This window comes from Mobula hypostoma, chromosome Y, assembly GCF_963921235.1.
Source record: "Mobula hypostoma chromosome Y, sMobHyp1.1, whole genome shotgun sequence".
NCBI lineage: Eukaryota > Metazoa > Chordata > Chondrichthyes > Myliobatiformes > Myliobatidae > Mobula > Mobula hypostoma.
Genome location: NC_086130.1, coordinates 2,933,170 through 2,956,173, shown reverse-complemented (window position 1 = coordinate 2,956,173; position 23,004 = coordinate 2,933,170). Strand labels below are relative to the sequence as shown.

The following is a 23,004-nucleotide window of genomic DNA, read 5'->3' as shown; positions in this document are numbered from 1 at the left end:
GGACACATTAAACATCCACACAACCCGTATCCCAGATTTCTTTCAACTTAAAATAAAGGTAACACTAATCATGATGTTCATACATTTCCCATCTTCCCATTCCAGAGACCTACGTTAACATTAAATTTCACCTGAAAGAAATCACATCTCCTGATCTGGTGCTAAAGAATCATCCATTCTCCTAGTTGAGAACATGCACAAAGTTATTTCAAATCTTTGAATCCAAACCATTAGTACTTCATAGAGACATCACTGACAATACAATAGAATTTATCTTTTGGTCCCCCTCCAGGCAATGTCTGATCTATTCCTGATGTTTATCTTACATCATCAAAGTTCTGACTTTATCTATCCGCCTTTAGTGTGCAACTTCCATTGTCTTTTGAAAGTCTGAGCCAACCAAGGCATAATTCTTACAAGAATGAACTGTCAAAATAAGACAACCAGACTGTTTGTACTTTACTATGTCATTATCATAATGATGCTCCCGATTTTTATTAGGTTAAATGGTGTTAAAGAAATAAAAACACAGGAGGTTAATTAGTAGCTTTCCAATGAGAGGTTGTTGTTCTGTGATGTTAACTCAGTCTTTCCCCCAAATCTGCTTGTCTCGTATAGATTTTCTGACATTTCCTGTTTATGTTACAGGTTTCCTGCATCGGTGATTTTTTATACTTAGATCCTATTTCTGATCACTCATCTCTTGATTTGCTGGTTAGTTACATCAGTACTTGGTTCAAGTGAATTATGTTGAGTACTTCCTTAGTATATGTGCAAGGAGGATTGATATAGATTACACATTACAGAACAGCAACAGGTTCTTTGGCCTACACTGTTGTGCCAAATCCACTGGCAAATATATGCCTTCTGGGTGAGCCTCCCATGAGGGATTTTGTCAAGCACATTACTAAAGCTAACGCACACAACATCCAGAGCTCTACTTTCACCAATCAGTTTCTCAGCTTCCTGAAAAACTCCATCAAATTAGGAAGACACAACTAGCCCCCACACAAAGCCATACTGACTGTCCCTAATTATGAATGCTCATAAATCCTATCCATAAGAATTCTCTCACTAGCTTACCTACCAGTGGTTTGTGATTGACCAGTCTATAATTGTGAGCAATAGAACAACCTTAACTCACTACATTTTTCCAAGCAATGCTGCAGCTATTGTGGTATTTCTGGCTTCTTAAGACTGTTCCACTGCAGTTAAATCTTGGGAGAGTATTTTGTTGTTTCCTTTTCAAAAAGAAGTTTTATTTTATTTGTTTTCCGGTACTACCACTAACCATACTTCTAATATAATGCTGTACGCCCCTCTATTTATAATTAAAACGTTAACATCTCTCCTTATAGTATTGCCTTTGAATTATATGCATTAAATATTGCTTGCATTTATCACAGACCTTTTCCAGGTAATCTGCTTGATTTCAATACCAGTTCATCTGACTTAATATTGTCAAAATATGCCAATTCAATACAGACATAGCCATCTTTCTTTTACTGATACACAGTGATAGATAGAGAAGCATCTGTCCTGGCTTTACAATGTTATGGAAGTTAGAAGACTCTGAAATGCACATTTTCAGTGGTTCAGGAGAGAAAATTAGCTTAAATAACTCAGAAAGCCTCTAAATGGAGAGAAAATGAAGGATTTTGTAACCTTTCACTTAGGTTTTCTATATTCCTGCATCTTCTCTCTTTGATGGAAACTTCTGATTTTAATAACCTTACTCTTTTTCCCTTTTCCAGACAGAGTCTAAACATACCTGAAGATGAGACATAAATCTATGCCAACTGTTAAGGAAGTTTAAATGAATCACCAACTTCAGTGCTTTCCAGTCACATCCTAAAAATGGTGATAGATCAAAAAGGCCCACCAAAAAGATCCTTTGATGTTTTTCAAATAAAAATACATCTAGAAAGATAACATCCAGATTTAATGGAAAATAATACAAGTTAAGACTGTGGGTAGACAATACTGCCCATATAATGATTCTAGATATGGTATCAATTGGTAATTGGTATTATAGTTACATGTACCAAAATATAATGGAGAGCTTTTGCTTGCATGCTATCCAGATAGTTCATTTCATATATAATAGCCATCAAAATTTACTCATGCAGTGCTGATTACTGTGCAGTGCAGAAAGATGCACATGTTGTTTGGACAATTGAATCCAATAAAAACTCTTCAGCTTTTCACAGAATTTGTAGTAAGAGACTATGGCCTCTCAAGTTGTACTTATGGAATGAAATCCTTTTACGGCTAATAAATAAGCTGTTTTCTAAAGTTTGAAAGAATCATTGATCAATTGATTAAGAAATAATATTTCATAACATTGGCTTTCCTTTCATGGTGTACTTCAACGTGATTTTCTTTTTTCTGTGGTCAATAGGAATCCAGGATAACTTTACTCAGCATGTTAGTAACCCACAAATACAACAAATTAAAATATTTTGAAACGTTACATTAGTAGAACTAATAATCACCACCTTAATAATAGCTTTAAGTTTTACCATAACTGAGAGAATTATGTCAAAATATATTTTCTTCTTACCAGTAGACACCAACGGCCTCTTTTGATGTTTTTTTCAAGTGGCGGAATCGCATGGCCATAGGAAGATCCATGCTGGTTGCCCGTCTATAAGTTTAAAGAAAGAGATGACAGTCCACAATGAGAGTTGGTTCATATAATGAACAACATTTAGAAATACTGTATTTATTGCTTGGAGAAAATTAAAGTTGTGATCACCTTACTTAATTTGAATTGTACAACCTTCCCAGCGATTTAATTTCTGACACTAAATAAGATGTATTTTTCTTTTCTCAAAGCAAATTGTGATATAAGCAATTAGCAGGAACACTTTCTGACTAGCATACTTTAGGTACAAGTTAACAAAAGACTTTATTGATACCACCCCAAGATTAACAGAAGAATTAATGTCAACATATCCATTACTGGCTCTCCAGCTTGTACAGGAGAGTGAGATCATCGATCAGAGTTACAGAGAAGTAGTCACCCCTAAGTTACAGAACACAGGTAGCTGGGTGACTGTCAGAAGGAATGGTACGCGAATAAAGACAGTTAGCGCCATTCCCGTTAATAAGTATACAGATTTGGATGATGCTATTTTGAGGGATGACCACCCGGGGAAAGTCAGGAGACCAGGTTACTGGCACTGAGCAAGGGTCCATGGTGCAGAAGGGCAAGATGGAGAAGAGAAGAACGGTGGTAATAGAGGACTCAATAGTCAAGGGAGCTGACAGGAGATTCTGTGGACTTGAACAGGACACCCAGATGGTATGTTGCCTCCGAGGTGTCAGGGTCATGAACGTCTCAGATCACGTCCACAGCATTTTAGAGTGGGAGGGAGAACTGTCAGATGTCTTGATGTATACTGGTTCCAATGACATAGGATTGAAAAGTAAAGAGTTCCTGAAGACAGAATTTAGAAAGCTAGGTAGAAAGCTGAGAAACAAGACCTTTATGGTAGTAATTCCTGGATTGCTACCTGTGCTACCTATCCCTGTACCAGTGTGGTTGGAGATAGAATGACTTGGCAGAGAAATGCATAGCTGAGAAACTGGTGAAAGGGTTAGCTAGGGTTTCGGGTTCTTGGATCATTGGGATGTCTCTGAGGTGTATGAACCTATTCAAAAGGGACAGGTTGCATTTGAGTGTGGGGGGGGCGTAGACAGGTTTGTTACAGCTGTTGGGAAGGGTTTAAACTAATTTGGCAGGGGTAGGGGAACCAGAGTGAAGAGACTCAGGATAGATGGATTCTAAAAAAACAACAAAGATAACATGCAGTCAGACTGTCACAAAGGGTAGGCAGATGATAGGACAAAATTGCAGCCAGCAGGGTGAGTCTCAGTGTATTAGGGATGCAGAATCAAAAAGGGTAGCAAATACAGCACACGAAGTGTTATATCTCAATCCACGGAGTATAAGAAATAAGATGGATGATCTTGTTACACTATTACAGATTGTCAGGTATGATGAAATGGCCATCACTGAATCCTGGCCAAAGGAAGATTGTAGTTGGGAATTGAATGTCCCAGGTGTTACATATTCTTTTGGAGGGAGGGGAAAGAGGGAAGAGAGGGTGGCATGGCTCTGTTGGTAAAGAGTGGCATTAAATCAGTGGAAAGATGTGACATTGATTGGAAGATGTTGAATCCTTGTGGTTTGAGTTAAGAAACGGCAAGAGTATATGATGGCAGTTATATATAGGCCTCTAAATAGTAGCTAGATTGTAGACCATCAATTACAACAGAGAATAGAAAAGACCCGTCAAAATGGCAATGTTATTATACTCACGGGAGATTTTAACATGCAGGTCAAACGGGACATCAGGTTGATAATGGTTCTCAAGAGAGTGAGTTTGTTGAATGCCTATGAGGTGGCTTTTTAGAGCAGCTTGTCGATGAAATATGAAAGCAAGCTAACAAAGAGTATTAAGGTGGATAGTAAAACTTTTGCAAGAGTACAACAAATAAAAGAGATGACAGTGAATGCAGTACTGCTTTAATTCTTTGAGGTGATTACAAGTAGGACACATAATGGGGATGCAGTGGATCTTGTATCTTTGGACTTTCAGAGGCCTTTGACAAGGTGCCACACATGAGGCTTCTTACCAAGTTAGGATCCCATGGTCTTACAGGAGAGTTACTGCCGTGGTTAGAGCATCAGCTGATTGTTAGGAGAATGTGAGTGGGAATAAAAAGATCCTTTTCTGGTTGGCTACAGGGGTCCATGTCAGGACCACTTCCTTTTATGCTGTGTATCAATGATTTAGATGGCTATGCTGCCAAGTTTGCAGATGATACTAAGATTGGTAGAGGGGTAGGTAGAGTTGAGGAAACAGGTAGGATGCAGAAAGACTTAGATTAGGAGAATGGGCAAGGAAGTGGCAAATGAAATACCACGTTGGAAAATGTATGGTCATGCACTTTGGTAGAAGAAATAAATATACGGACTATTTTCTAAATGAGGAGAAAATCCAACTATCTGAGATGCAAAGGAACTTGGGAGTCCTTGTTCAGCACACCCTAAAGGTTAACTTGCAAGTGGAGTCAGTGGTGAAGAAGGCAAATGCAATGTTAGCATTTATTTCAGGAGGTCTAGAACACAGCACAGCGATGTGATACTGAGGCTTTATAAGGCACTGCTGAGATCTCACCTTGAGTATTGTGAACAGTTTTGGGCCCCTCATGTTATAAATATGTGCTGGCATTGGAGAGAGTCCAGAGGAGGATCCAAGGATGATCCAGGAATGAAAAGGTTATCATACCAGTAACATTTGATGGCTCTGGGTCTGTACTCACTGGAATTTAGAATGATAGCTGCGGGGGCGGGTGTGTGAAACTCATTAAACCCTTTCAAATATTAAAAGGCCTAGACAGAGTTGATGTGAGAAAGATATTTATCACAGCGAAGGTTTCTGAGACAATAGGGCACAGGATAGAGGGGCATCCATTTAAAACAGATGCAGAGAAATTTCTTTGGCCAGAGGGTGATCAATTTGTGGAATTCATTAGCACAGGCAGCTGTGGAGGCCAGGTCGTTAGGTGTATTTAAGGCAGAGCTTGATCGGTTCTTGATTAGACACGGCATCAAATATTACGGGGACATGAGGAAACCTGCAGATTCTGGAATTTCAAGCAACATACATAAAAGTTGCCGGTGAACGCAGCAGGCCAGGCAGCATCTCTAGGAAGAGGTACAGTCGACGTTTCAGGCCAAGACCCTTCGTCAGGACTAAAGGTTAACTTGCAAGTTAAGCTGGTGGTGAGGAAGGCAAACGCAATGTTATTATTCATTTCAAGAGGTCTAGAATACAAGAGCAGCGATTTGATGCTGAGTCTTTATAAGGCACTGGTGAGGCCTCACCTTGAGTATTGTGAATAGTTTTGGGCTCTTCATCTAAGAAAAGATGTGCTGGTGTTGGAGAGGGTTCAGAGGAGGTTCACAAGGATGATTGGGAATAAATAGTTTATCATATGAGGAATGTTCAGTTGATATGGGCCATACCTGCTGGATTTCATAAGGATGGATGGAGCAATATCACTGAAATCTTTTGTATGTTGAAAGGCCTAGAGAAAGTAGACGTGCAAAAGATGCTTCCCACTGTGGGAGTGTCTAGGAGAAGACGACACAGCCTCAGGATGGGGGGGGGGGGCGTCCATTTAAAACAGAGATGTGGAAAATTTTCTTTAGCCAGAGGGAGGTGAATTTGTGGAATCTGTCACCACTGGCAGCTGTGGAGGCCAAATCATTAGGTGCAATTAACGTGGAGATTGATGAGTTCTTGATTGGTCATGGCAACATAGGTTACGGGGAGAAGGCCTGGGAGTGGAGCTAAGGAAGGAAAAAGGAACAACCGTGATTGCATGGGGGAGAAGACTCACTGGGCAAAATAGTCTAATTCTGCTCCTATGTCTTATGGTATATGGACTTTTTTCAAAAATATATCCATTCATATTAAACATCACTGCTCTTCATGTGAAGAAATTACTATTTAGGTTATATATGTAAGTGTTCTTGTATGTTTCATCACTGTGTTAGCTGCCACACTGTTTGACAATAGTAGCCTCAGTAATTGAAAAATAATTTCCAAGGGCAGTGTAAATGAGTGCAAACTATATCATTTTACTATGCAAACAATGTTTCCTTTAGTTATTTGTGAGTCCATGTGAATAAATTACATTTCATTGCTCTTTAACAAATTCTTAACTATTTAAAAATCCTAAAAACAATCCCTTAAGAATAGTTAGCATCAAAATGTGAATTTATTGGTTTATCAGTTAGACGTTGACAAGACACCTGTCTGCATTTACAGAGGTCAAACTTGAAACATCTACAATTCATTAGTCCAAGATGCCATCGAATTTATCAAGTATTTCTACTATATTGCATTTGAGTTTTTAGCATTCCCATCTGCAAAGAATACACAGTATTCACCAAAACATCATTTACAAATGAATTATGTGTATGTTTGACTTAACGCACCGTGCTGATTTTAGCTGCACTTCCTCTTCCTCTTCCTCATTGGGACAATAATCTGGTGGCTGCCTATGTTTTGAAGCCAAGAAATTGAACATATCAAATGCTGACTTCCTGTGAAAATAAAACATGACCATGTGTGAATCTCTTTGAGACATTTTCCACACAAACTTTCCCTTCCATAGGTGATACCTTAAGTGCTAAAGGCAAGCATACGGAGCTAAAATATAGCCCTGAGTCAAAACTGCAAAGCATACTGAGTGTAAAACTCCATGATAGAGTTAACATTCACACACTGGCCACCTGGAGAATCACAAAATGATTGTTGCATGAAATGGGAATTGTACTGCAGGAACAGTACAGCATTTAAATTAATATTGCCCCATAGAGATTGACAAGAGCTATATAAGTATTTAATAAGCAATAGTTTATAGTATAATGCAGTACAATGCTGTTTCTACATCAGTTTTGAAGAACACCTTTGAAATAGATTGGATACTTCATAGGATATTTTTCAATACTTCCTCCAAAATCTTCCACGTTTATTCCAAAAATCCTCAAAGAACTTAAAAAGACTAAAAGTTTATTTTTTATTTCATCTTTCAAGAGTCACTGGAAAAAGCAAATACTATCACAATGTTGGGGCACTGTAGAGGTCATAGGGGATGTATAACAGTTGCTAGTGCAGAAAAGTGTGCAGCATTATACCATAAACTACTGTTCATTAAATAATTACAAAGCATTCCAAAATATAGACTATGGGTTGCTTTGTAATACTATTGAGTATACGATTACCTTTCACTGTGTCAAATTCTCAGTACTGAACTAACAGCTCAGCTGAGCAAACCATAAACCTCTACCCAGCAGAGATAAAGGTGCATATTCTCAGAAACAGGTCTGGGTGAAGGCCTCCAGAGGGGTGAAGAAGATGGAAATATTTATGCAGACAGTGGAAGAGAGTATCTATTATTACTATTTTTTTATCTTGTTATGTGTACCAACACAGGACTGAAATCACCTGTTTCTCAATGTACCCCAACTCACATTTTTAACCATGGAGATTAACGTTATCCATGTTTCTTATCTTTAGATCAAAATTCAGGTTCAGGCTATTGGTGCAATGAAGTTTTCTTTGTTGCCCAATAACAAGAAAAAGAGAACAAAACAGCTGGAAAGCAAAACAACTTTTGAGAATCTATTCAATATATTCTAGCAAAATCCTGAGTTACTGTTGCCCTCCTGTCTGCTTGAACCAGTCCAGCCATACTCCTGTCTTCTCACATTAACAATGATTTTTGCTTTTCTCACCACTCTCTGTAAACTCTAAGAGACTGTTGTGTGTGAAAATCCCAGATGATCAGCATTTTCTGACATACACAAATCACTCCATCTGGGACCAACAGTCATTGTCACTTAGGTCATATTTCTGCCCCATTCTGATGTTTGGTCTGAACAGCATCTGAACTTCTTGACATGTGTGCATGCTTCTATGCATTGAGTTGCTGCCATGTGTTTAGCTAATTAGATCTTTGCATTAACGAGCAAATATAGAAATGCTCCTAATAAGGTGGCCAATGAATGTAAGCCTCTAGGTAAAATTTACCTTTGGTGTATTTCAGCCCTTGCTGAACCATGTGGATTGATAGGAAGCTCATCTACTTCCTGGTGTTTATGGAATTTGAAGCTGTAATTCTTGCAACGTTTTGCACCATAAAGCTGTTCAATCAGGAACACCACTGCATCATGGGAAATGCCCAACATTTTCTGGCCATTTATCGCTGCATATGGAGAAGCAACAGCATAAATAAAAGCATAATCTGAAACATGCTAAAGATCTTACAAGTTCTGGCTCTGCAATCAGATGGCACTAGTTAGAACTCAATCTAAGCAACAATTCAATCTGTTCATTTTTATTAGGCTAATTCCAATAAAATAAGAGAACATCAACAAAAAGCTTGGTTAAAATACAAATATATTCTGTTCAGCAGAAGATTAAGTGGTGATCTAACAGATTCAATAGATGATCAATCACGATGATGGTGAAAGTAGAAAGGAAGTACTTCTTCTGGTAATAATCCCACAAATAAAGAGGGATAACCTTAATACTACCTTTGTCTTGACCAAGTCATAGATGAAACATTTCTCCATACTACTTAAATTTGCTAGGGCTGAGCTTGGGGAGAGGGCAGTAGGATGAATGAAATTTTCAAAACCGAGATTAAGGTAACAGAACCACAGCGCGGAAGTGAAATTTATATACAAATTGATAATAGCGGTCAGATAGAATGCTTTAACAGAATCTTTTGACCCCTTCACTTCTCCACTACTTGCTTTGCTTGAGCAAGAAGAAAGGAGAAGGGAGATCAGGAGTGAGAATAAATCTTTGTCTAGGATAAGCAAAGAACATTAGCAGAAATATTCTACCTTCAAAGGAACGCCATACACATAGGAAGATGACAAACAATAGAAAAAAAGAAAGCTAAGATTTAAATATGGAAATGTAAATATGACTTGTGGAAAAAAAACACCAAAATATTCCACCTTAAAGATGGAATTCTTTTGCAGTCCTTACCAGAAAATGATATGTGCTTCAGACGGGCATTAGTTCGAGCTTCCTGCACTTTATCGGTTAACACCTTCCACCCTTCTACAAAATAAATGTTTACAACAATCACAAGCAAAACAAGCTGGTCCAATTTATTTTTTCCATTATTGCAACAAAATAAGCTCCTTATTAGTTAAATATATTCATAATTCAATTTGATAGACTACAGCAAACTTAATCAAACTCAAACAGATTATGTTATTAAAACCCATAAGAGGTGCTATACACTATCACTGTTGATACAAATAAAAGGTCCCTTGCATTAACATTGTGATTATAATGATCTCAGAATATTCTAATGTGCCCCATAGTCCTACTGAAGGATAACACAGATAAATCAGCAGTCAATGGTCAGAAAGTAAATCTCAACAATGCACATCAAAGATTATGGTTACAGTATGCAGGTAGAGGGTGAACTAAACTGAGAGAATGAATCTCCTCTCAATCAAATATTGTCACAGATCTTTTGTCTTGAATAGAGGGAATTGAAAGTCTTTGTTCAAAATTTCTTCAAAAAAAGGTTCTTTTGTCAATTCTGTAGCCAATTTGAATCCATAATCACCAGGGTACTATCAACTGAACTGCGGATAACACAACAGAGAAATGTATCAATATCACTGGAATTGAGAAAAATGCATTATGACTTCTCAGTGCATAGAGTCAAACAATTGCATGTGTCTGTCCCCATGCAATATGGTAGGTCCAAAAAGGGATCACTGGATCAACCCTAGTCAAAAAACTATCCAGCAACTTGAAATCTCTGATACACTACATCACTGAATATTTTACATCACTGAATATTTCACTTGAATTAAATATTGTGTCTCTTAAAGGCTTTATAAAAGCTTTTATTATTAAGCTTCAAATTTAATAAAGTTTAAAACATGTAATAACTGTGATCAGAAGTACTCAATATCTAACCATATAACCATATAACAATTACAGCACGGAAACAGGCCATATCTGCCCTTCTAGTCCGTGCCAAACTCTTACTCTCACCTAGTCCCACTGACCTGCACTCAGCCCATAACCCTCCATTCCTTTCCTGTCCATATATCTATCCAATCTAACTTTAAACAACAACGGAACCTGCCTCAAACACTTCTGCTGGAAGCTCGTTCCACACAGCTACCACTCTCTGAGTAAAGAAGTTCCCTTCATGTTACCCCTAAACTTTTGCCCTTTAACTCTCAACTCATGTCCTCTTGTTTGAATCTCCCTCATTCTCAACGGAAAAAGCCTATCCACGTCAACTCTATCAATCCCCCTCATAATTTTAAACACCTCTATCAAGCCCCCCTCAACCCTCTACGCTTCAAAGAATAAAGACCCAACTTGTTCAACCTTTCTCTGTAACTTAGAAGATGAAACCAAGGCAACATTTTAGTAAATCTCCTCTGTACTCTCTCAATCTTATTGACATCTTTCCTATAATTCGATGACCAGAACTGTACACAATACTCCAAATTTGGCCTCACCAATGCCTTATACAATTTCAACATTACATGCCAATTCCTATACTCAATGCTCTGATTAATAAAGGCCAGCATACCAAAAGCTTTCTTCACCACCCTATCCACATGAGGTTCCACCTTCAGGAAACTATGCACCATTATTCCTAGATCCCTCTGTTCTACTGCATTCTTCAATGCCCTACCATTTGCCAAATATGTCCTATTTTGATTGTCCCACCAAAATGTAGCACCTCACATTTTTCAGCATTAAACTCCATCTGCCATCTTTTAGCCCACTCTTCTAACTGGCCTAAATCTCTCTGCAAGCTTTGAAAACCTACTTCATTATCCACAATGCGACCTATCTTAGTTTCATCTGCATACTTACTAATCCAATTTACCACCCCATCATCCAGATCATTAATATATATGACAAACAGCACTGGACCCAGTACAGATCCCTGAGGCACACCACTACACACCCTCCTCCAATCTGACACACAGTTATCCACCACTACTCTCTGGCATCTCCCATCTAGCCACTGCTGAATCCATTTTACTACTTCAATATTAATGCCTAACGATTGAACCTTCCTAACTAACCTTCCATGTGGAACCTTGTCAAAGGCCTTACTGAAGTCCATATATACAATATCTACTGCTTTACCCTCGTCAACTTTCTTAGTAAGCTCATGAAAAAATTCAATAAGATTTGTCAAACATGACCTTCCACGCACAAATCCATGTTGACTGTTCCTAATCAGACCCTGTCTATCCAGATAATTATATATACCATCTCTAAAAATACTTTCCATCAATTTACCCACCACTAACGTCAAATTCACAGGCCGATAATTACTAGGGTTACTCTTAGAACCCTTTTTAAACAATGGAACCACATGAGCAATACGCCAATCCTCCGGTACCATCCCCATTTTTAATGACATTTGAAATATTTCTGTCAGAGCCCCTGCTATTTCCACACTAACTTCCCTCAAGGTCCTAGGGAATATCTTGTCCGGACCCGGAGACGTGTCCTCTTTCATATTCCTTAAAAGCGCCAGTACTTCCTCTTCTTTAATCATCGTACTTTCCATAACTACCCTTCTTGTTTCCTTTACCTTACTCAATTCAATATGCTTCTCCTTAGTGAATACCGAAGAAAAGAAATTGTCCAAAATCTCCCCCATCTCTTTTGGCTCTGCACATAGCTGTCCACTCTGATTCTCTAAGAGGCCAATCTTATCCCTCACTATCCTTTTGCTATTAACATAACTGTAGAAACCCTTTGGATTTATTTTCACCTTACTTGCCAAAGCAGCCTCGTATCTTCTTCTAGCTTTTCTAATTTAAGATTCTTTTTACATTCTTTATATTCCTCGAGCACCTCATTAACTCCAAGCTGTCTATATTTACTGAAGATCCCTCTCTTTTTCCGAACCAAGTTTCCAATATCCCTTGAAAACCATGGCTCTCCCAAACCTTTAACCTTTCCTTTCAACCTAACAGGAATATAAAGATCTCAAAATTACCCTCAAAATTTCACCTTTAAATGACCTCCATTTCTCTATTACATCCTTCCCTTAAAACAAATTGTCCCAATCCACTCCCTCTAAACACTTTCGCATCTCCTCAAAGTTAGCCTTTCTCCAATCAAAAATCTCAATCCTAGGTCCAGTCCCATCCTTCTCCATAATTATATTGAAACTAATGGTATTGTGATCACTGGATCCGAAGTGCTCCCCAACACATACCTCCGTCACCTGCCCTATCTCATTAACAGGAGATCCAACACTGCCCCTTCTCTAGTTGGTACCCCTATGCATTGCTGCAAAAAATTATCTTGCACACATTTTACAAACTCCAAATCATCCAGCCCTTTTACAGAAAGGGCTTCCCAGTCTATATGTGGAAAATTAAAATCTCCAACAATCACAACCTTGTGCTTACTACAAATATCTGCTATCTCCTTACAAATTTGCTCCTCCAGTTCTCGGTCCAAATTAGGTGATCTATAATACACCCCTATAAGCGTCACAACACCTTTTCCATTTCTCAATTCCAACCAAGTAGCCTCCCTAATCTATCCTGCCAGAGCTAATAGCTACAACATCTTATTTCCAGGTAACAGTCCATGCTCTAAGCTCATCCACCTTTCTTACAATGCTCCTAGCATTAAAATAGATGCATTTAAGAAACTCTCCTACTCTCTGTTTATCCAACTTTGTTATCTTTTTCTTCCTTGTCCCCTACATCTTTGGTCTGAGTGCTCCTGATCTCTGTCCCCTGCCTATCCCTCACACACCGTCTACAAGCTTTCTCTATTTGTGAACTAACCTCCTCTCTCCTAGTCTCTTTAATCTGATTCCCTCCCCCCCAACCATTCTAGTTTAAAGTCACCTCAGTAGCCCTCGCAAATCTCCCCGTCAGGATATTGGTCCCCCTAGGATTCAAGTGTAACCTGTCCCTTTTGTACAGGTCATGCCCATGCCAAAAGAGGTCAGAATGATCCGAAAACTTGAATCCCGGCTCCTGCTCCAATCCCTCAGCCACGCATTTATCCTCCACCTCATTCCATTCCTACTCTCACTGTCGCGTTGCACAAGCAGTAATCCCGAGATTAATCCCGAGGACTACCTAATTCCCTATATTCCCCTTTCAGGAACTCTTCCTTTTTCCTACCCATGTCATTGGTACCTATATGTATCACGACCTCTGCCTCCTCTCCCTCCCATTTCAGGATATCTTGGACGCGATCAGAAACATCCCGGACCCTGGCACCAGGAAGGCAAACTACCATCCGGGTCTCCGGACTGCATCCACAGAATCGCCTATCTGACCCCCTTACTATCGAGTCCCCTATTACTACTGCCCTCCTCTTCCTTTCCCTACCCTTCTTAGCTACAGGACCTGACTCTGTGCCGGAGGCACGGCCATTGTTGCATCCCCCAGGTAAGCTGTCCCCCCCCAACAGTACTCAAACAGGAGTACTTATTGTCAAGGGGCACAGCCACTGGGGTACTCTCTATTACCTGATTCTTCCTATTCCCCCTCCTAACCGTGACCCACTTGTTTGTCTCCCGTGGCCCTGGTGTGACCACCTGCCTGTAACTCCTCTCTATCAACTCCTCACTCTCCCTGACAAGACGAAGGTCATCGCACTGCAGCTCCAGTTCCCTAACACGGTCTCTTAGGGGCTGCATCTCGACGCACCTGTCGCAGATTTGGACGTCCGGGAGGTTGGGAGACTCCACGACATCCCACATCCGACACTGAGAACAAGCTGTCCTCACACTCATACTTCCCCTTCTCTTCAAATAACAACAAAAAATAAATACCAAACCTACTTCGCCTCGCCCGTTTCTGCCTAAGCCCGTTGAGCCAAAGCCCTTAAGCCTTCAGTCTGCTCCCGGCTCACTCCGCAGTCCGCAAATGACGCTGCCCACTGTATACGGCTGTGTTCCTTTTAAATCATCCACGCTTCACTGCCCAACATCATACGCCTGCGCAGTCCCCCCTCTCTGCACGCTGATGAAAAAATCCCGAAAAATTCTAAACGGCCTCTGCTGCACTCCCGCTCCGATTTTCAGACTTCCTTCTCCGAATTAAACCCGACTCAGGATTTGTGTCCTTTTAAATCTTTTGCACCTCACTCCCCAACATCACATGCTTGCACAGTCCCGCCTCTCTGAACACTGATGAAAAAGAAACCGAAAAATTCAAAAAAGGCTTCCTCCACACTCCCGCTCCGATTCTCAGACTTTCTTCTCTGAATTTAGCTCCAGATACTTTATATTATCAGTCACAATAATGAGGAGGTACTTTCTTTGTAAACCTTTGGTGGCACAGCTACGATCATAATAAAAGAAGACATAAAGAATTACAGATACAAATCAGCATATATATTGTTCAATACTTTGTTCCTAAAGACAAGAATATAATATGTAACAAATCCTTCAATACATTGTGTATAGGCAGTAAACTAAATCTACCTTCAATGTTATCACACTGGATCTGAAATCCATCATCACTCGTGATTTGAAATAGGAGGCCTTTGCTTGATTTCTTCTCACTCCTGATCTCTCTTCTCCTTTCTTCTTGCTCAAGCAAAGCAAGTAGTGGAGAAGTGAAGGTGTCATCATCATCTGAACTTTTACATTCTAATGGAAAAAGAATAAAGATATCGGTAAAAACTTTATTTCTGCCTATCAAATATCAGAGCTGGGAACAAGCAGACCCAATTACTAAAATCTTGTGTACATTATAAAATGAACATGAGTACAATAATAGTTATGTCCCTTTCTAAAAGGACTTGGAGGGTTTTTTCTTATGGTCTTATTTTGCAAATTTTAAGTTCATAATCTTTTGACTAGGTAGGGAAGCAATTAAGATGGTAAATGAATGGGAAAGAAAATGTCACGAACAGAAGGATATGAACTTGGAAGGAGGTCATTTTTCTGTCTTTGAATAGCTGAGAAATGAGAAAAAATATAGTTTTAGGTTGCAGAGAGAGTGGAGGTGGAATGGATATCTCTGGAAACAAGGCCAGGGTTGACATGAAGATACAGCTAATGCAACATCAAGTATTGCAACATGAGTCGTTCAATCAAACATTCATACCATTCATGGTGATCATGAAGCTGGTCCATTTGCTGTTGATGAAGCCATCTGGTTGTTAAGTTAATGATAGAAGTTAGGTAGAGGAAGAATAAAGTTAACTATTCAGCTCCTCAAACTTGATCTGTCAGTCAATTGGATAATATTTGATCCAATAGTTATCCACTCTCCAACCTTTCCCCATAACCTATGATTCACTTATTGATTAGAAATGTGCCTATTTCAATCTTAAATATACAGAAGTACTCCATTCTCATAGCTTTCTTGGCGTTCACTAACTCAGATGAAATTCTTCTTTACCTCAATCTTAAAAAGGTACAGCCTTATTTGAACTCCATGTCCTATGGCAAACAAGAGAAAATCTGCAGATGCTGGAAGTCCGAGCAACACACGGAAAATGCTGGAGGAACTCAGCAGGCCATGCAGCATCTATGGAAAAAAGCAGAGTCGACATTTCGGGCCGAGACCCTTCAGCAGGACTGTCCATGTTCCATGGTTCTGGATTCTTCTACGAGGGGAAATATTCTTCAGTATTCACTCTATGAATCTTTCAAAAGGATTGCTTCTTATTCCACAGTCCCAAGCTTTCCTGAATGGATAGGCAATCCCTCCATATCCAGAATCATCTGAGTGAATCTTCTTGGAAGTGTTTCCATTTAAAATAACATCCATCCTTAATTAAGGGGATCTCAAATGTTCAGGTATTCAAGATATGGTCACAGATGTGCACTGTAGAGTTGCAATGAGACTTTTTATTTTAAAATTCCAACCCTTCTGGATGTCCTACTTTTATTGTCCTTTTATATTACCTGTTGTAATAAAAACTCTGTTCCACTATGACACAAAGATGAAGTCTACGAAATCTGCAGCAGATTATCCACTGTTAGTATAGAGAGAATAAATGAGTAATTATAAATTGATAACTTAAAGAGCTAACCAGCTCTGATACAAGCAGAAAGTAAATAAACCAATTTCAACAATTCTGTACACTCTTTTCCATTTTCATTAATGTCCCTTTACTACCTTATTTTACTCTCTCTGTTTTAAGTCATCTGGGGGCTTTAGATATGGCTCTTTTATTTAGTGGTAACATTTCAAAGAACCTTTTGAGTTTCCTCACATAATGCGTTCAACTGCTTTAAGATTAACTGAAGTGGCTGCTTGCAGCCTACTGTTCCTACTCTAGTAAAATTAACCCACTCCAATTTTAGAACTTCTCATTGAACAATATAAGAAATCTATATTATCTACACCTGTTGTATGGACTGAAACTTAAGACTTACCAGTGACAAAGTCATCTTGTCCTTCTGTATTTGAGGTTGCTGTGTTCACTGATACCAAGGGCTGCAAAACTGATGTGTGTTCCATTTGACTGGAAGGAAAAAAAGTTTAGTTAGCAATGTCTCAATACAGATTTACAGGCAATAACTTAGGTGTACACAAACTCAAGCCTGAATGCTCAAACATTAAGTGTTTCAAGATGCTTTTGATTTTAAATTATGTATCAGTTGCAACTCGGCTTGAAGCAGACTCAGCTTCAACTTCAGAGATTTGAGCACATAAATCTGTGTCTAGTGAGCATATTACAGCATAGAGAGTGGTGTTACTTATCAATGAGTCATTAAACTGCCAAACAAATCATACAATCTTGATAGCACTGTTTAAAGCCCAGTAATTGCTTATGTCCAGGCTATAAAATTCCTCAATATCATTAACAATCTAGTGCTAATTATACTGTACTGAATATTACATTTCCTGTAGTATTGTACTAGCCACATTATATAAATTCTTAATCAGATCTATAATTACTTCAAACAAACAGGATTGTTACCAGCGGAAATTCTTTGTTCCAAATAAAAGGTAGACTTGATTAGTGTGCTCCCACCAAATCTAACCTCTTTATCTATAACCTAATTTCCCAAAGCTCTGCATTTCCTTTTAAAACTTTCCTAAGTGGTAAAGAATATTATAGGGATATGAGTGATCAAGGTGGCTTCAAATTCACTGCTAAGTCCTAAGCCCAAGCATTTTCAGAAGTATCATCAATGACTTTCTTTCCACTATATCGTCAGGGGTGGGGATTTTTCTGATAATTACTCAGTTTTCAATTACATTTGTAACTCATAAATAACAAATCCATTCCTGTAGGCAGTAGCAAGTAAATTTGCGCCACGAAAGTACCGGGCAATGATTACAATCACTGGATTCAGATCAGTCTTGAATCACTCAGATGTAGTTACTCCCAAAATACTGTCAGGTAATTAATTAATGTTAACACTGGAACAACGCAGAGGTCTATAAAGAGAAAAGAAGCTGAGGCTTGTTGCTGAAGAAAAGTGCACTTGCCCGAAAAACAGCACCAAGACAACAACCTTCAAGTTCAGTCGATGCAGCCGAGACTGTCACTCCCATGTGGGCCTCGACAGCCACAACAGACGCTGCTCTAACACAGACTTAAAGCAAGACTTTCCAGTCGCAGATCCATGGTCTCGCGAGACTAACTGATGCCACCAATGAACACTGACACTCATGGATAGCCATGGCTAGATTAGATCGGCAGCTCCAAGATAAAGTCACTCATTTGAGGGGCGGAGTCAGTCATAGAAAACTGCATCACAGCAGCAGACCCTTCAGCTCATCTAGCCTGTGTAAACCATTTAAACAACCTACTGCCACTGACTTACACCGGGACCACAGCCCTCCATACCCCTATCATTCATTTAGGTACCCAAACTTGCCTTAAACATTGAAATCAAGCTCACAGGCACCACTTGTGTTGACAATTCATTCCACACTCGCATGACACTCTGAGTGAAGTTTCCCCTCAAGTTCCCCTTAAACTTCTCACATTCTACCCATAACCCATAACCTCTTGTAATAGACCCACCCAAGTTCAGTGGAAAAAGCCTGCTGGCATTTACCCTTTCTCTACCCCTCATAATTGTGTATACCTCAATCATATATCCTCTCAATCTTCTACATTGTAAAGAATACAGATCTGCCTATTTAGTCCTTCCTTGTAACTTAGGTGCTGTAGATCAGGCACCATCCTTGTAAACTTTCTTTGTAATCTTTCAATCTTATTTACATCTTTCCTGTAGGTAGGTGACCAAAACTGCACACAGTATTTCAAATGAGGCCTCACCAATGACTTACAAAACTTCAACATAACATTACATCTCCTGTACTTTGATTTTCAATGAATTATGTATCTGTATTCCCAGATCCCTTTCTTCTACCACATGCCCTGCATAAGACCTACCCTGGTTGATGTACCAAAGCCCAATATCTCACATTTATCTGCATGAAACTTCATCTGCCACTTTTTGAGTTGGTCAGGTTCCAATGCAAGCTATGACAACTTCTCTTGCTACACACTATACCCCAATCTTGGTGTCATCTGCAAATGTGCTGATCCAGTTAATCACTTTATCATCCCTATCACTGATATAGATACTGGACCCAGCTTGGAACCCTGCAACACTCACTAGTCACAGACCTCTAATCAGACAGACAATTATCTACTTCCATTCTCTGGCTTCTTTCACAAAGCCAACTTCCAATCCAATTTACTACCTTATCTTGAATGCCAAATGACTGAATCTTCTTGACCAACCTTCCATGTGATGATCATATAACCATATAACAATTACAGCAAGGAAACAGGCCATTTCGGCCCTTCTAGTCCATGCCGAACTCTTACTCTCACCTAGTCCCACCCACCTGCACTCAGCTCATAACCCTCCATTCCTTTCCTGTCCATATAGTTGTCCAATTTAACTTTAAACAACAACATCGAACCTGCCTCAAACACTTCTGCTGGAAGCTCGTTCCACACAGCTACCACTCTCTGAGTAAAGAAGTTCCCCCTCATGTTACCCCTAAACTTTTGCCCTTTAACTCTAAACTCATGTCCTCTTGTTCGAATCTCCCCCATTCTCAATGGAAAAAGCCTATCCACGCCAACTCTATCAATCCCCCACATAGTTTTAAATACCTCTATCAAGTTCCCCCTGAACCTTCTACGCTCCAAAGAATAAAGACCTAACTTGTTCAACCTTTCTCTGTCACTTAGGTGATGAAACCCAGGCAATATTTTAGTAAATCTCCTCTGTACTCTCTCAATCTTATTGACATCTTTCCTATAATTCGGTGACCAGAACTGTACACAATACTCCAAATTTGGCCTTACCAATGCCTCATACAATTTCAACATTACATCCCAACTGCTAAACTCAATGTTCTGATCAATAAAGGCCAGCATACCAAAAGCTTTCTTCACCACCCTATCCACATGAGATTCCACCTTCAGGGAACTATGCACCATTATTCCTAGATCCCTCTGTTCTACAGCATTCTTCAATGCCCTACCATTTACCATGTATGTCCTATTGTGATTAGTCCTACCAAAATGTAGCACCTCACATTTTTCAGCATTAAACTCCATCTGCCATCTTTCAGCCTACTCTTCTAACTGGCCTAAATCTCCCTGCAAGCTTTGAAAACCTACTTCATCATCCACAATGCCACCTATCTTAGTTTCAACTGCATACTTACTAATCCAATTTTGATCCCATCATCCAGATAATTAATATATATGACAAACAACATTGGACTCAGTACTGATCCCTGAGGCACGCTATACACCCACCTCCAATCTGACACACAGTTATCCACCACTATTCTCTGGCGTTTCCCATCTAGCCACTGCTGAATCCACTTTACTACTTCAATAATAATGCCTAATGATTGAACGTTCCTAACTAACCTTCCGTGTGGAACCTTGTCAAAGGCCTTACTAAAGTCCATTTAGACATCCACCGTTTTACCCTCATCATCTTTTCTAGTAACCTCATCAAAGAATTCAATAAGATTTGTCAAACATGACCTACCACGCACAAATCCATGTGACCGTTCCTAATCAGACCCTGTCTATCCAGATAATTATATATACCATCTCTAAGAATACTTTCCATCAATTTACCCACCACTGACGTCAAACTCACAGGCCGATAATTCCTAGGTTTACTCTTAGAACCGTTTTTAAACAATAGAACCACATGAGCAATATGCCAATCCTCCGGCACCATCGCCATTTCTAATGACATATGAAATATTTCTGTCAGTGCCCCTGCTATTTCCACACCAACTTCCCTCAAGGTCCTAGGGAATATCTTGTCCCGACCCGGAGACTTATATTCCTTAAAAGCGCCAGTACTTCCTCTTCTTTAATCATCATACTTTCCATAACTACCCTTCTTGTTTCCTTTACCTTACACAATTCAATATCCTTCTCCTTAGTGAATACCGAAGAAAAGAAATTGTTCAAAATCTCCCCCATCTCTTTTGGCTCCGCACATAGCTGTCCACTCTGATTCTCCAAGGGACCAATTTTATCCCTCACTATCCTTTTGCTATTAACATAACTGTAGAAACCTTTTGGATTTATTTGCACCTTACTTGCCAAAGCAGTCTCGTATCTTCCTTTAGCTTTTCTAATTTCTTTCTTAAGATTCTTTTTACATTCTTTATATTTCTCAAGCACCTCATTAACTCCAAGCTGTCTATACTTATTGTAGATCCGTCCCTTTTTCCGAACCAAGTTTCCAATATCCCTTGAAAACCATGGCTTTCTCAAACTTTTAACCTTTCCTTTCAACCTAACAGGAACATAAAGATCCTGTACCCTCAAAATTTCACCTTTAAATGACCTCCATTTCTCTATTACATCCTTCCCATAAAACAAATTGTCCCAATCCACTCCTTCTAAATCCTTTCACATCTCCTCAGTTAGCCTTTCTCCAACCAAAAATCTCAACCCTGGGTCCAGTCCCATCCTTCTCCATAATTATATTGAAACTAATGGTATTGTGATTACTGAACCCGAAGTGCTCTCCAACACATACCTCCATCACCTGCCCTATCTCATTCCCTAACAGGAGAGCCAACACTGCCCCTTCTCTAGTTGGTACCCCTATGTATTGCTGCAAAAAACTATCTTGCACACATTTGACAAACTCCTAACCATCCAGCCTTTTTACAGAATGGGCTTCCCAGTCTATGTCTGGAAAATTAAGATCTCCCACAATCAGTAACTTGACAAATGTCTTGCTAAAGTCTGTGGAAATAATATTCGCTGCCTTGCCTTCATCAACTTTCATGATAACTTCTGCAAAAACTCTTTTAAGATTGGTTAGACATGGCCTACCATGCACAAAGCCATGCTGACTATCCTTAATCAGTCTCACGTCTATCCAAATTTTCACATACCCAGTCCCTTAGAATAGTCTCAAATAACTAATGTCAGACTTTCCAGCTTATATTTCATGGTTTGTTTTTAAAACCTTTCTTAAACAGCATTATCCTTCAACCATCTGGTAATTTACCAGTCACTAAGGATTATTTAAATATCTCTGTTGGGACACCAGCAATTTCTGCATTGGCTTCCCACAGTGTTCAAGGGTACACCTTGTTAGGCCCTGGGACTTATAGTCATAGTCATAGTCATACTTTATTGATCCCGAGGGAAATTGGTTTTCGTTACAGTTGGACCATAAATAATTAAATAGTAATAAAACCATAAATAATTAAATAGTAATATGTAAATTATGCCAGGAAATAAGTCCAGGACCATCCTATTGGCTCAGGGTGTCTCACCCTCCAAGGGAGGAGTTGTAAAGTTTGATGGCCACAGGCAGGAATGACTTCCTATGACGCTCTGTGTTGCATCTCGGTGGAATGAGTCTCTGGCTGAATGTATTCCTGTGTCCACCCAGTACATTATGTAGTGGATGGGAAACATTGACCAAGATGGCATGCAACTTAAGACAGCATCCTCTTTTCAGACACCACTGTAAGAGAGTCCAGTTCCATCTCCACAACATCACTGGCCTTACGAATGAGTTTGTTGATTCTGTTGGTGACTGCTACCCTCAGCTTGCTGCCCCAGCACACAACAGCAAACGTGATAGCACTGGCCACTCACAGACTCGCAGAACATCCTCAGCATCGTCCGACAGATGTTAAAGGACCTCAGTCTCCTCAGGAAATAGAGACGGCTCTGATCCTTCTTGTAGACAGCCTCAGTGTTCTTTGACCAGTCCAGTTTATTGTCAATTCGTATCCCCAAGTATTTGTAATCTTCCACCATGTCCACACTGACCCCCTGGATGGAAACAGGGGTCACCGGTGCCTTAGCTCTCCTCAGGTCTACCACCAGCTCCTTAGTCTCTTTCACAGTAAGTTGCAGATAATTCTGCTCAAACCATGTGACAAAGCTTCCTACCGTGGCCCTGTAGTCAGCCTCATCTCCCTTG

General features: G+C 39.6%; 1 protein-coding gene across 1 annotated transcript in view; it reads right to left on the bottom strand.

Annotated features, from left to right (window-relative positions):
- LOC134341089 (histone-lysine N-methyltransferase 2A-like) overlaps window positions 1-23,004 on the bottom strand; it is a 272,129-nt gene that overhangs the window by 17,954 nt on the left and 231,171 nt on the right. The window contains exons 28-33 of the mRNA XM_063038841.1: window positions 16,972-17,060; window positions 15,064-15,231; window positions 9,585-9,659; window positions 8,616-8,790; window positions 7,019-7,126; window positions 2,564-2,647 (exon numbers count right to left, since the gene is read on the bottom strand). Of these exons, the coding sequence (XP_062894911.1) occupies window positions 2,564-2,647; window positions 7,019-7,126; window positions 8,616-8,790; window positions 9,585-9,659; window positions 15,064-15,231; window positions 16,972-17,060 (699 nt within the window). The remainder of the gene's footprint in view (window positions 1-2,563; window positions 2,648-7,018; window positions 7,127-8,615; window positions 8,791-9,584; window positions 9,660-15,063; window positions 15,232-16,971; window positions 17,061-23,004) is intronic.